Source organism: Sparus aurata, chromosome 14 (genome assembly GCF_900880675.1).
Source record: "Sparus aurata chromosome 14, fSpaAur1.1, whole genome shotgun sequence".
In the NCBI taxonomy this organism is placed as follows: Eukaryota; Metazoa; Chordata; class Actinopteri; order Spariformes; family Sparidae; genus Sparus; species Sparus aurata.
Genome location: NC_044200.1, coordinates 23,097,487 through 23,112,648, shown reverse-complemented (window position 1 = coordinate 23,112,648; position 15,162 = coordinate 23,097,487). Strand labels below are relative to the sequence as shown.

Genomic DNA, 15,162 nt, shown 5'->3' with positions numbered 1-15,162 from the left:
TCAGTGCACATCTACTCCGTGGAGATAAATCAACTGAACCGGTTCTGAAAAGGCAGTAAAATCTCTTTGAGGTCCAAACAGAGACACGTGTCCTCAGGTTCAAACTCTAAACTGGTTAAATTCATGTAAAACCAACTGAGAACAGAGACATTTGGTTAATTCTTTACATTTTTGTGAATTAATTGTCAGAAAAAGATGAAAACTTTCCGCCCAAATTCAAATTTCTTTCCAAATTTTGGCTCCTGAGCTGTGAACTCATCTCCTCCCCTCGCTGTAAAAGTGAAGTGTAATCAAAATAATGTTCTTGTTGTGCAGCGAGGCTCCTCACACTGACCTTAATGTCCTGTAAGGCATTTTCCTCTCCCTCTGAATCATCATAATAATCCCATAATAGTCCTGTAGGGCTGCATTTATGCTTCATAGCCGGCGTGGAAGAGCTTTAACTCCGAAAGAAATTAACTTTATCACGACCCGGGGACGACAACCTGCCGCTTTCAAATCTCCTGTGTGGGTTTTTTTTACGCTTTTGTTTAGGATCTCTGTCTTAAAGTGATGAAAATGTGGATTTTAACACCTAATCTGTGATTAATCCGGCTTTAACGAGGCTTCATTCACAGTCCGACCCCGTCTCTCTGAGTTCATCTCATCCAGCTGATTCCCGGTGAAACTTTATGGATGGTACGCTCGCTGTATATCCACATCCTCAACAGTATACCTCCTCCACCTCCTCCACCTCCTCTAGAACTTGATATCGAGCCATGCAGCATTGATTTTTTTTCTTCCTCACCGCAAAACCAAAACGCACACGACATTCTCATTCTCTCTGGTTTGTCAGTTGTGTTGGCTGAAATGTAAGACGTGCCGCGGTGTTGATTTTCCATCTCCACTCTGAGAGCTGAAGGACGTTCACGCCGGTTCGGGTCAGAGTTCAGGTGTTTCCAGAGATATAACCGCTGGAGTTTCAGCCTCGCAGGCTGGAGGCTTGACGGACCGCGGACAGGAATCTTCAAAACACAGGAGCGTCTCAACGAGCTGGAGTCTGAGCTGAGCATAAATGAGAGGTTTTCTGAGGCGTTTCTGACGCTGAACCTCGAGGACATTTCTTTGCCGTGACACTTTCAGCTAAATGGGTCTGAACGACAGCAGCCCCGGCGCCATGCGGAATGGCCGAGGCCTCTCTGACCAGTGGGCCGAGTCGGTGGTGGTCCGGCCTCGAACCACCGAGCGCCACATCACGGTGCACAAACGGATGGTGCTGGGCTTCGCTCTGTCCATCCTCACCCTCATCATAGTCACGGCGGTGGCCGTGGTGCTCAGCGTTCGCTTCGAGGAGTGTGCCGGACGGGATCGCGACGGAGCAGCGGGGGAGTCCGGGTCGAGGGGGGGCGGCGGAGGGTCGGCGAAGTTGAACGGCAGCAAAGGCGAGAGGACGGGCGAGAGGGCGGACGAGGAGGGGGTCCAGCCGTGGAGGAACTCGCGGCTGCCGGGTTCGTTGAGGCCGCGGCACTACGACCTGCAGCTCGCCGTCTACATGGACAACTTCACCTTCTCCGGAGAGGTCAGCATCGAGCTGGAGTGCGTCAACGCCACCAGGTTCATCGTGCTGCACACTGACCGCCTCGAGGTACGATGTGGTGAACTTGTTGTTGTTGGTTTCACTGACATCGCAACGACTTGTAGTTTGAGTTACACGTCCGCAAAGATAACTTGTCGTTTCACGCTATTAAATACTGAAACACAGTCTTGAACTGTGGTCACTGGCTTGGCAGCTTTGTGCCAATAAACAGGGAACAGTAGAAATGCAGCACAGAGGTCAGTGACAATGTTTCTGTGGTTTCTTTTTTATATCTTTTACTTCAGTCTCTTTTTCAAATTGGATGTGCACATATCCTGAACTCAAACATGCATCAAAGCGTCGCAAAAAGTGGTGAAAATTGGCTCGTCTGATCGCCGATCAGAGGCGGAGCTCATTAACATGATCCACAGTCATTTGACCCGGGAATGCATGCGTATTGTACCCTCTCCCATTAAGGACAAAAGCCAGATATTAGCGTGCATAAGTGTTTTTTTTTGTTGTCCAAACAGAACTCTCAGAACATCACCAGCAGTACACTGGAAACACAAATAAAAAGTCTGTCAGATCTGACCCCATAGTGAGCATCAGCGTGCTCATTACATTAAATATGAATCTCCACATTTGATGTTCGTATTTCATGTAAACATGGAAGATTTGGCTCGAGGTCAGCATCAAAGTCTGAGGGCTCGACAGTCGTCCTCCGGGAGTCGTGAATGTACCAACACAAGTTTATTTCGAGAGCCCGTTTGAAAATAACAAACGTTGATTAACAAGCAAATTACATAAAACACAGCAGCTCACAGATAACTTAACAACATGAAGCACGAAGACAATAAAAACCAAAGAGTAACGTCTGGTTAGACTTTCAAAATAAAGCTTGAAGAAAAACAGTTCACATTTTATAACATATGATTACATTTGGTGAGGTTAAGGTGGTTTGGGAAATGATCTAAAGACGAGAAAGATCATCACTGGTTGATTTTAAATAAACAAACTCTCAAAGGACGCATTTTATACTGTTTACTCTGTTTGAAGCTAGACAGGTGGCAGGGTCCGCCACATATAAACAGTGTTCTTGGACTTTATTTTCCTCTGAGAACAGCTTGTTTACTCACGTAAGGAAAAACGTTTGTATTATTGGCTCATTTATATCGTAAATATTAAAATTCCGAGTTGAATTTCTTCCGCAAAAACAGCAGATTGACCCTTTAAACAATCATATTTAGTCGTCATGTAACGTAACTTAAAAAACAATCTTGACTCTCAAACAGGACTTGAGTTTGGTCAGAGTAAAAGTGTGTTGTGTGGGAAAAAAAAGGGAAGAAATAATTTTATTTTTTGAGCCTCAGACTTGTTTTTGTTTTTGCTGTGGTGTCATTTTTTATTCTATTTCTAGTATCGTATCAAAGTTTAAAATTCTGCCATTGTGACCGGCGCGGTTCAGAAAGTGTACATGTGTTGAAACATTAATGTTTCCAGATGACGCTGGCGTCGTGAATATAATTATTTCACGACGCCGGTCGGCTCCTGAGCACCCGGCACTGAACCAAAGGGTTTATTTTTAGACAGACTGTTCTTCAGAGGGCGCAGCGCTGGTGTTGTAGCTGTAGTGAAAACCACCTGGAGAGAATTCTGTCAGCAATGACCAACGAGTCTGTTGCACCTGCTCCAAACCCCGCCTCCGTCCCCTCTGTCGTCCAATCAGATGTCCACACCGTAACGGAGCAGATGCCTCGCTGCCTGTGGATGTACACAGTTTGATTCTGTTGATAAGTTTTCTGATGATTCCCTCCAAACAAAGCCTCGTCTGCATCCAGGTCTGCTCTGTGTGCTGGAAAAACAAACGCCGCTCTCTAACAAAGAATGTTTATTTCCAGATTTGGCCTCAGAGATTTCCTTAACGAGGCTAATTAACCATCAAAGTTGCAGTTTCAGCCGAATTTCCCCGAGACGTGCGCGGTGAGAGAAAGCCTCAGAGAAACGCCCCAGCAACGTGATTTTTCAGGCCGGTCATCTCGACTAATGTGCGAGAAGGATAAATCTGTCTATTTTTGGGCAGAGGCCAATTAAAAACCCCGCAGCCTTCTTCTTTGTTTGCATGCGAGCACGCTGTGAATTAAGAGGTGTTGCTGGGCGCCAGGCCGGTCTCCTCAGGTTCCCTCAGAGTCGATACATTATTAAAAGAAAATTGTCAGGGTGTGAAAAGGCCAAAAACACAAATGTGGATAAAAATACAACCTGCTGGTAGAAACGAGGAGGGAGAAAACACTTCCTGCTGCACAAAGTGCTTTATTCTCCGACTCAAAGGAATGTCTGGAGTCCAAAATGAATCCGGCATTCGACAAAACCAAAGTGGGAAAGTGCTAAAAGCATCAGCGAGGTGCTTTTACATGTGTGTGTTTTATTACAGGAACTACAAATCGTCAACAGTGCCTGCTGAGCCGAGCTATCACCTCTTCTTAGAGTGATTTAATACTTCCTGAGCAGCGATTGGTTACAGGAAAGATGAACTTGTAGCGACCTAATTGGTGTTTGAAGGTCACGCCCAGGGTCGCATCGTTGACCAGAGAGATGTGATCGAACAAAAGACAGAATATTCAAACAGCAGCATGTATATATATATGTATATATATATAAATGTCTGACAGGGATAAGATCAGCCCAGAAATCAAACCAATAAACAAACAATTAAAAAGGCATTTTGGTCGGGAGGAACATTTGAAGGCGTCACGGAGCGCGGCGATGCGTTCGCTGACTCGCCAGAAAACCGTGAAAAAACATCCTTTTAATCCCCAATGTTTCCTCTCTGTGTCAGCAGGCTCTCTGTTCGTATTGATCAGTTCATTCATCAAAGAGCGGACACACACTCACAGAAACAGATACAGACGCACACACTCGGCGTTTGATTGGCCGAGGGCTGCTGATAGAGACCTAATGGTTCTCATTGTTGCCGGGCGTCTACCCATCAGGCACTGCAGCTCATCTCCGAGGGATAGTTTGATGCTCTCCGTTTCTGATTAACGATGTTTGTGAGTGCTGGTGTGGATTTCTCTCATCGTGTCGAGTCTCGAGTCATTTATTTTCAGTCGAGTCAGGTTACGTGTCATCACAACACTGACGCGAGTCCACATCTCCTCAGTCTGGACTCTCTCGCTCTCTCGCTTCTCTTGAAGATCTGCACTGTCAGGAAATTTTGAAGTTCAACAGCTCAAAGATCAGAGTTGGGCTTAAAATAAAAGTTAGTTTTCCACAATGAGAGTCGACTTTGGTCCAAGATTCTGATGGTTCTGAGCTCTAAGAACAGAACAGATGAAATGTAATTCTGCTTTTCCCCCTCGAACACCACAGCTTCTGTCTTTACTGACATTTTCCTCACTTCCTGTTGCAGCTGTCTGGTGAGACGACTCGCACCTCCATGATTTCTTTGTGTGCAGTGAGTTTGGCGACACTGCATTTAATTACCTGCAAATCCCCACCATCTTCATTATAAGCTCCGGTCTAATCAGTCAGGATAAGTGAAAACACCTGCGAGGGCTTTGCTGCTCTTCATTCACAGTCTGCCGGTGCTGTTTCATTGTCGTCGTCATCATCATCATCGTCATCGTCATCATCGTGGTCAGTTTGACTCGGCAGCCTCAGAATGAAACATGGATGAACTTTGGTAAACGGGCTGATGTTCGTTCTGTCTTGCTCGCTTGCTTCATCCCAGCTGTCAGACACGCTTTGCTTCTTTTGAACTCTTCGGAGCCGCCTGCAGCGCGGACCCGGTCACGTCACCGCGGTCGAGTCCAGCATTTCAAATTGCAGCTCGCAGCAGATCAGGTGTTGCCTAGCAACGGCTTTCATCAAACAAACTGTAAAGGCGCTGAGACTGCTGCAAATCTCTTACTTTGAAGGGCAGCGTTTCACTCTGTTGGGCAGTTTTTTGATCGTTAGACGACCTGAACAACAGAGGGCGCTGTTCACAGTGAAGCCTACTGACAGTTACTGAAGCTGAAGGTTAAACTTTCTACCTTCAGCACCTGTTGAGACTGTGTAATGCTTTGTCATAGTTAGAGCTATTAATTTATCTAAAGTCAGTGTTTACCACACATATACTTTACTTGGGTGGTCCGATCAAGTATTTTTGGAGACATTTTGCCTTTTTTGAATTTGATTTATTCTAGGGCTGTCAAAGTTTATGCGTTAATAACACGTTAACGCAACATCCTCTTAACTCCGTTATTTAACGCGCGATTAACGCTCGGTATTGAAAAAATAGAAACGCGTATTGTTTGATTTACGGCCGTCGATGGCACCTGTAGTCTTGATCCAGAGGGCGGCAGAAAAATAAGAAAGGGAATCAGAAGAAGAAGAAGCAGGGTTGGTGGTTCGGGAAAAACACGGTGGACTGAAAAGCGAAAGTGAAAGTAAATGGAGAAAGGACTTATGAACGGCAAATTCACTTTCAAAACACTGTTAGATGGTTCGGTCAACAAGACAAAAGTTATCTGCACGTACTGTCGACATGAAATGAGTTACCACTGAAGTACGTCGAGTCTCAAATATCATTTGGAAGCCAAACACACGGCAGGTGCAGAGAGCCCACCCCCCTCACCAAAAGCAGACATCACCATGTTTTGATCCCATTTAGGGTGAGGGGATATTTTTTGAGCCTTTTATTTTCCTGCATGATTTGAAGCGTTGAATAAACATTTTCATAAAGCAAGCATATTTGCCCTTTCTTATGTTGTTAAAAGTATTAAGAACATGAAAAAAATACATTAAGATACATTTAGAACAGAAAGAAAAGTGCCAAAAAAAATTTAGATTAATTTGCAATTAATCGCGAGTTAACTATGGACAAAATGTGATCATTTGACAGCCCTAATTTATTCATATGAAGCCATCCAAGATCTTCACTTCTACACCTTCCATCTACTTTCAATCACACAAGAAACACAGAGAAGAAGAAGCTCTCTGGTGTTACATCCCTCCTGCAAACACGCTGATTGTGATGCGGCCTCTTCTGTTTAACTCCATTGTTGGCTGTTGTAATGTCAGTCGATGCCACGTTGGTTTTGATAGTGTTGACATGAGACATGAAGCCGGTTGCCGGGGGGGGAGGCGGGGCTTCTGATATGACATCAGCAACAGTGACAAGTGTTTGCAAACGTTACTGTGCTGCAGTTTAAATGGGTACAAATTCGTCTCTAGTTGATTTTTGTCACTCCCCAGGCTAACGTGGTACACTCAGGGAAAGCAGAGATTGGGGAGTGACAGTGATCAGCTTCACGTCAGGGGATGTTAGTCTCTTAAGTGAGCCTACACATGGAGGCAGTTCATCAGCAGCAGCAACAAATAATTGTAGCTGTTCGTTTGCAGCAGTTTGCATTTGATATGTTTCAGCGACAAACACAAGTTGATCTGAACTAGCTCTTAACTCTGATCATACATCTTTAAGAAGCTACATTTTTCATTACTAATAAAAGCAAATGTCTGAACCCTCGAGAACAAATGATTCCCCTCCTCATTAAACATTTGCAAAGCCGATTATTTGAATATTTCAGTTCCTGAATTATATATTAACACATACATAAACGAAACCAGCAACGATAAATGGATTCAAGTTTGAATGAGACTGAAGCTACTGGTTTGTTCATCAGCCTGCTTCCTCTTCTTCCTCCTTCAGGTGGACCGGGTGTCCGTCACAGCAGAAAGCAGCGCCGGCGGCCGTCAAGCCAACAGGCCGGGGGGCGGAGTCATGCGTATTCACCGCCACTTCCCCTATCCGGCCAATCAGATGTACGTGGTGGTGCTGCACCGCGAGCTGAAGCCGATGAGGGTTTACCGGCTGAACATGAGCTTCGACGCCGCCATCGAGGACGAGCTGCTGGGCTTCTTCAGGAGCTCGTACACCCTGCAGAGAGAGAGACGGTACACACACACAATGACACACACACACACACACACACACTGAAAAACACACACACACACACACACACTGAAACACACTAATTTTTCCTGCAGCAGCAGGTGGTTCAACTAGAAAAGGTCAGCGCTTCACATCCGCGACATTGATTAACTCACACACGCCACTCACATTGTGTGTGTGCATGTGTGAGTGTGTGTTCCACATATCAAACCACACACACACACGCACACACGCAGACCACTCACTCTATTCTTATGAATTTCCCATAAGCCTCTGCTGCAGAGCTGTTTCCACATCAGATTTCTTCCCCACGGTGCTGATGGGAAACAGACTGTGTGCTGATACATTTATTATTTCACTTTGTGTGTGTGTGTGTGTGTGTGTGTGTGTGTGAGATACCACAGGGACAGAACATTTTATCTACGTCTGTTCCAGTTATTGCAGAAACACAAAGTCATACTTAATTAATGAAATCAGGAGCGCTCGCTTGTGATTGGATAGGGGAAACAAAGCCACGACCATATAAGGACTCTCTCAGACTGTAAAACTTTGAATCCTGAGGTCATTAAACATGCAGTATGTTCTCTGTATTACACTCCAGATATTCAAGCTTTTGATTGGCTGGAAGTTGTGGAGGGTCAGATGAAATACAATCATATGAGTGTTATTTTTTTTTTTAAATCTGACAAGAACTCGCCTCAGAAAGGCGGAATTCTGTGAAAGTTACCAAAATGAACAGAAATCTCTGCAACTACAAGGTCGACGCTTGAGATTAAGAATCAGCAGATCTCACTGGTTCAGAGTAAAAAAGCAGTTAGTTACATACAGAATAAATATTTGATTTCCGTCCAACAAAACTTTGCTTTATTGTGGATACAGCACCTTGAAAAACAGCTTTGACAACAAGCAAAAGCAGGAAGTTTAAGAGGAAAATATTTCAGAATAAACAGAAGGACACCTCGTCTAAGGGTGTCCTTTAACTGGAGCTACAAGTTAAAGGAATAAAAGTGATAAATCAGGTAAAGAAAGAAGAAACAGACATGAAAGTTATATAAAAATGGAAATAAATAAAAAGGATGATACAGTAAAATGTAGCAAAGCAACGTTGGAGAGATTTTCATCGAGACATATTCAAACAGAATCCCCAAACCTGCCATTTTAGCGCATGTTAGATTCTCATGTTACAGTCAGTAAAGCTGATTACATGGTTATTACATTTAACTGTGAGTATTCAGTCCATCGTAACACAACTGATACTGCTGTGGTGTCTCTGCTTTTACATGGCATACTGTTTGTATTGTTAGTATGCTGCACCACAATGTTACTACGTGATTAGCATGCCCTTTTATGGTGTGTTGTGTAACATGACACCACGTTCCAAAGGTCTACATTGTTAAAGCACATTGTAAAAGTACTGTGGCTCTGTAGATGAAGGTGTATTCAAAGTTCAAAATCCTGAACATGTTACTGTACTGCAGTTTAAATGGGTATAAATTTGCCCCAGTTGATTTTTGCCATTCCTCATATTAATCTCAGGAAAAGCAGAGATTGGGGAGTGACGATGATCCCTTTCGACACATTAGCGAGCCTACAGATGGATGCTGGGGTGGAGGCGTGGTCTATGATATGACATCAACAGCAGCCACATGTGTTTGTAGCTGTTAGTACACCGAGTTCTTGCCCCAAGTTAATTTTTGTCACTCCCCAGGCAACATATATTAATCTCAGGAAAAGCAGAGATTGGGGTGTGACGATGACCACTTTCAACACATTAGCGAGCCGACAGATGGATGCTGGGGTGGAGGCGTGGTTTACAATATGACATCAGCAGCAGCCACATGTGTTTGTAGCTGTTAGTATATCGAGTTACCACCCCGAGTTAATTTTTGTCACTCCCCAGGCGAACAAATTAATCTCAGGAAAAGCAGAGATTGGGGAGTGACGATGATCAATTTAGCCTCTTTAGCGAGCCGACAGATGGATGCTGGGGTGGAGGCGTGGTCTACGATATGACATCAGCAGCAGCCACATGTGTTTGTAGCTGTTAGTATACTGAGTTACTGCCCCAAGTTCATTTTTGTCACTCCCCACTCCCCAAACTGCGGAGTCTCAGCTTTAATATGGCAGACTGTTTGTATTGTTAGCATGAATTAGCACCTATTTGTGGACAGGCATCACTTTTGTTTATTTTGCTGTCGCTGCTCGGTGTTGGAAATGTGTTTAGTCACGGTACAAATGATTAAGATGAAGTTTTAGCTGAACTTCTTCTTGGTGTCATTTTTCAGTATTTACCTCAGAGTGAGGAGTTAAAGCATAAAAGTGGTGTGAAGAAGCAGCTGTACGACGTTGTGTTGACATCAGCAGTAACTTAATCCAGCTGTGATCCGGCGGTAGGAGAGCGAACAGTAAACACTGAGGCTGATTCAATGAGGTAAGATTGTGACGGATTACACGCTGCATTAGATGCAAATGCACTGAAGGGGCATCGAGGAAAAACTGCCAGCAATAAAGTGCATCAAAAATGAACATTTGACTTCATGAGCCTTTTCCGGATGACTTAAAAACAGCGACTAGCGCATCACCACGAGGACAGATCACAAACCAGAACAATGAAGAATCGTCTATATTTAGTCTTAATTTAGACAATACATCTCATACACTGATGGTGGTGGCTGCTGACCAGAACATCAGGAGCAGTCGGAGGTTCAGTATCTTGCCCGAGGACTCTTCGACATGCCGATCAGGGGAATCGAACCATTGACCTTCCAATAACAAGAAACTGGTTCTCCCCTCTGAGCCACAGCCGCCCCTAGCCAAGTCATCAGTGTCATAAAGTAACTAATATAATACTAAAATATAGAATGATTCACAGGGAACAAGATGTTCTGAGCTGGAAACTTGGAAGCTTGTTTTTCATGAAGAACAATTCACCCATGATCAACACGGTCACGGATCCATTTCCTCATGATTTCACTCATCGATTAGTCATCCATCACTTCAGCACTGTGAGCTTCACAAAGGTCGGTCCAGCTTTGATAAACTGGCTCATAACAACGGTATTTCTGTAGCTTTAAAAGGTGTTTTTGTCAAAAGCGGCGACGTGGGTCTGTTGTGCAGACAGTAAACCCTCCAACAAACAGATGTTATCAAACTGTAGTGAGTCGGAGAGCGATGCCTCTGACGGGTCGATGAGCGGAGCAGGACGGACGCTGCTGTTTGACTGAGATGACTGATAACAACAACAAACACAAAGCAACAAGACACTCTGACAAACCAGTTCATGTCCTGACATTTATTTAAAGGGAAATATTCAGTTGACCTTTCCTGAGTTTTATTATCAAACTCAAGATCATGTGTAGAGTTCTTCAGGCTGCTTGTGATGTTGAAGCTACATTTTGGATACTTTTGATAGATTTAGCTTGGTGTTGACATTGTGTACATGATTTTAATCACAATACCTCTTTCAGATGGTTGAGTTTACAGGTCCAACCTGTTGGATGGTTAATAAACTCTCATCCCGATCTGTAAAAGTACTGATGCCTTGGTTTCGTAGGTCGGACCGGCCACAACCTTGTCAAGTGTCAGTATTTGACGAGTTTGGAATGAGAATAATCAACCATCAAATTTGACCCTTTAAAGCTTTTAACGGCAAGTCTGAGAAACACACAATTCCAACACGTTCTGACTCCTAAATGACCGAATAGATTGAGTGCAGGTGACTCACAAAACAACAGAGTCACTATCTTTATCACATGGTTGCAGTTGGGTTGTGTTAAGGCGAGAAAACCACTCAGTTAGGTTTTAGAAATCATCGTCTTTTAGTAAGATTAACTAAGTTACTTCAGTTCAGATCGTACCTACGTTACTTAAATAATTACTACGTCCACTAGAGGTCATCATCTGACAAGAAATGTACATGTGGGTCGTGATTACCTGCTTTTACATTCAACCTTGATGGTAGCTTTTGTTTGAATACAACATTAGAAGCAGAAGAACAATGTGAAATGATGAACTCGCCCATTTGCCAAAAATAAAATGCCAATCATTGTGAGGCTGAGAGGGGAGGCAGCAGAGTCTCCTGTCTATTATTTTTATGCCAAAACATGATCTTCTACTAACTATAACCAAGTATTTTTTTTTTGCCTAAACCTAACCAGAGCACGAACGAGGCGTATCATTTATAATTTAATGGCAAAGAAAAGTAAAGTTGCTAAATCAAGAAATGTGAAGGAAAAGTTCAACAGGAAAAGCCAACATTTATTCTGGTGATGAGGTTGTATCTAGTATTTGTGTATTTTAACATAAAACTTGTCCAGAGAGGTGAATAAAAAGATATTTTCTGCTTCTATCTGACTGGACATGGAGACTCTTAAATACTTTAACAGACCACTTTGCTGTAACTCCTCACCGGTCAGCTTTAGTCACTGTAAACCAGCAGCAGTGCTCCCATATTCACTGTTAGCTGCTGTTTGGATCAATATCGGATCAATACGGCAGCTGATGGACCAGCAGAGCTCGATCTCAACACAACAACCTGTTAGTTAAAGTATAATGCAGCAGCAGACAGAAACCTGGTTACTGCCGACTTTCTCACTCTAATCTGATTCCTTCGACATCCCGTCTGAGAGGAACACAGATTTATAAGACTTTATCTCAGGGAACACGTATTAATCATTAATTAGTTTCTTACTAACATACATATTAGTACTGTCTCTTTATCAAGCAGAATTGGCTACTAGATTTCCCTCAATAACCTCCCAATTACTGATATTGATAGCATAAGATGTTGTTGTGCTTATTGTAAGGTGGTCGTGACACATTCTCCTCAAGACACGTAATAAATATGAACTATTTTCATGTAACTAAAGTCTCTACATGTCCAGATAACTCTAAGGTTCATACATCAGCGGGACAACAGATGTGGTTTTTGTTAAATGGTTTTTACACAAAGAAAGAACTTCATGTTGAACATTTGCCAAATTAATATTGAGGCTAAAATGATTCAGAATTTATCAGTGATAGTGTTTTATTAAGTTAATAAAGTTTCTCCCAACGCAACAACTCACTAAATTTAGCGTTTTTTAAAGGGAGTGTGGTGAATGTCTCCAATTAGTTTGTGTAAATCAGCGTGTGTGTTCAAACAGCTGCTAAATGACGCAGGAGCATACAGGCTGGTACAAACTGACACTTTATATACAAGGAAACAAGCAACTTCATGTTTTGTATTTAATGCCGAATTTACAAGACGGAATCGATGATTTAGAATTTGTCGTTGTAATTTTACACATTTTTTCCCACGTTTCATCGCACGCAACAACTCTTAAAATCAAGCGATTTGTAAAGGGAGTCCGGTGATAGTGTGGTGAGTGCTTATTTGAAACAGACAGTGTGTTCACAAACATCAGCTGCTAACATTGGCAGGTTAAGAGAGTCCAAACATTTAAGTTCTGACCTAATCAATGTTTAATATCTGTATTAAAATGTTACTAAAGGAACTTGATAACAAAATGAGTGTTAACTCTGTTTTGATATGTGAGCGTGACAAAGAATCTGACATTATTGCTGAGAGAGTGGGTGGGAATTATTAAAATAAACTGCTGGAATAAATACATATGGATGTTTCCAGACACATCATGAGGAGAGATGACTAAGACTGTTTAAAGGTGCTCGTCTCGCTTCATAATATGTTAATCTGGTGACTAAACAGCTGAGCAGAAAAGACCCGTAGTAAAAAAACCACAGCTGATTATTTATTTTAAAAGATTTCATTCAGAAACGAAATGTAGGATTCAAACGTCGAGAGACTTCAGCTGTCCATATCATGCACTGCTGTGTGTGTGTGTGTGTGTGTGTGTTTGTGTGTGTGTGTGTGTGTGTGTACAAAGCTCACTGTTAGCTTAAGGATTAGCATGATGCAGCTGTGCTAATGCTAACACACACACACACACACACAAACACACACACATAGATTGGTTTAATATCCAGAGTTACTATAAACCTCAGGCTGGACTTAAACACTTTAATGCTGGGAGGAGGGAATTAATTAGCATAGGCAGGCACACACACACACACACACACACACTCTCTCTCACACACACACACACACACACACACACACACACACACACACACACAGTACCACTGTTTGAGTTTCGTGTTGATATTTATGCAAATGACGTGAAGCCGAGCTGCTGCGGTGGTTTCCAGTGAGACCAGCCTGACGCGTCTCTACAGCAGCTTCTGTACTCACTCCCCTGACCTGCTGTCTGCTGGTCGCCTGACACGTGACACCACAACTGGTTAAAAACATCAATACTCAGATAATGTATAGAGGATTGTAGTAGAGTAGCTCCTCTAGCAGGAGGTCTGTGTGTTTAGTGAATGAGTGAAAGGAAGCGTACAGTTGCAGTTCTTTACAGAATCGTGGTGCTCTTTTTACTTTCCTGGTCTTTCTGTGGGGAGTTGAGGCCGCTGTGATGAGTGGTTTCATGACAGGAAGGAATTATCTATAGAAGAAGAAGAAGAAGATACTGACATGTTAATTCGTACGCCAATAAGCACATTGTCCATAATATATATGTCAATAAGTGTGAGCTGTTTCGCTGTGGTTGGCCCAGCTGCCAGAATAAATGGTGATTTATTTGCAACTTTACGTTTCTTTAGGTTAACTTTTTAATTCAATGTTGTGACAAACACTGTATTTACGGTCGGATTAGGTTTAGGTACAAAGCTGCTTGTTTGGGGTTAGGAAAACATACCTGACATCGCTTTAAAAATGCAGAGTTATACTTGCAAATGTTGAAACACTGTCTTGAACAGTGGTGTCTTGCTTGGCAGGCATCTCGCCCGTCCCTCATATACATGTAATGTGACTGTGATATGACAAGTATACATTTGATTGTATCCAATTTTGTGTTATTTTTCATTTATTTTATTTGACTAGATTGGGATCGTGGATGATTTTCATGCTATTACCTGTCAGAAAACTCTTTGAAAGCAAAACCAAAATCCCCATGACGGCTGCCATCCTCTTATTTATTGATTGACAGCTTATTTGCCCAGTTACGAGCTTCTATGCCTGCCCTGTGGCCTGCAACAGCCAATCAGTGATTTCATAAACAGGAGCCTCTGTTTGGGTTGATAATATCTTGATTTGTTGACATGAACACGGCTGGAAAGTGTTGTGACGTCCAAGACTTCAAAATGTTGAAACACAGTCTTGAACAGCGGTCTCTGGCTTGGAAGTACAGTATTATAAACACTTTTGTGGCTGCAGAAGCTTCTGTAATCTTATAAATTACCGTTGCATTGTGGGTAATGTAGGCCCCAGCTTTTAAAGAAGGAAGAAGAACGTGTGGATAAAAGCGTTGATTTCTCTGGTTCTGCTGTATCAGTTTGGATCGTTTGTTTTCGTCGATCGTTTGAGTTCATTGGAGTGCAATGCTAGACCAGAGCTTCTACATTACCCACAATGCAACTTGAAGCAATTCATCAGACTACACGCAGCTTCCTCTGGAGGCGTGTTGCCCTTTGATAATCCCCACACCTTGTGATCTACGTTCCACCTCAGCGGTTCTGTTTGCACTTTATTCTGCTGGCGTCATGAAGCGGAGCAGCAGGTGCACTCCGCGCCGCCCACGCAGTCTTTTGCACTTGCGGACCGTCTGCTCTG

General features: G+C 43.0%; 1 protein-coding gene across 1 annotated transcript in view; it reads left to right on the top strand.

Annotated features, from left to right (window-relative positions):
- Positions 1-6: 6 nt before the first annotated feature.
- Positions 7-15,162, top strand: part of LOC115595542 (thyrotropin-releasing hormone-degrading ectoenzyme) — a 181,225-nt gene continuing 166,069 nt past the window's right edge. The window contains exons 1-2 of the mRNA XM_030440159.1: positions 7-1,624; positions 7,248-7,492. Of these exons, the coding sequence (XP_030296019.1) occupies positions 1,127-1,624; positions 7,248-7,492 (743 nt within the window). The 5' untranslated portion in view covers positions 7-1,126. The remainder of the gene's footprint in view (positions 1,625-7,247; positions 7,493-15,162) is intronic.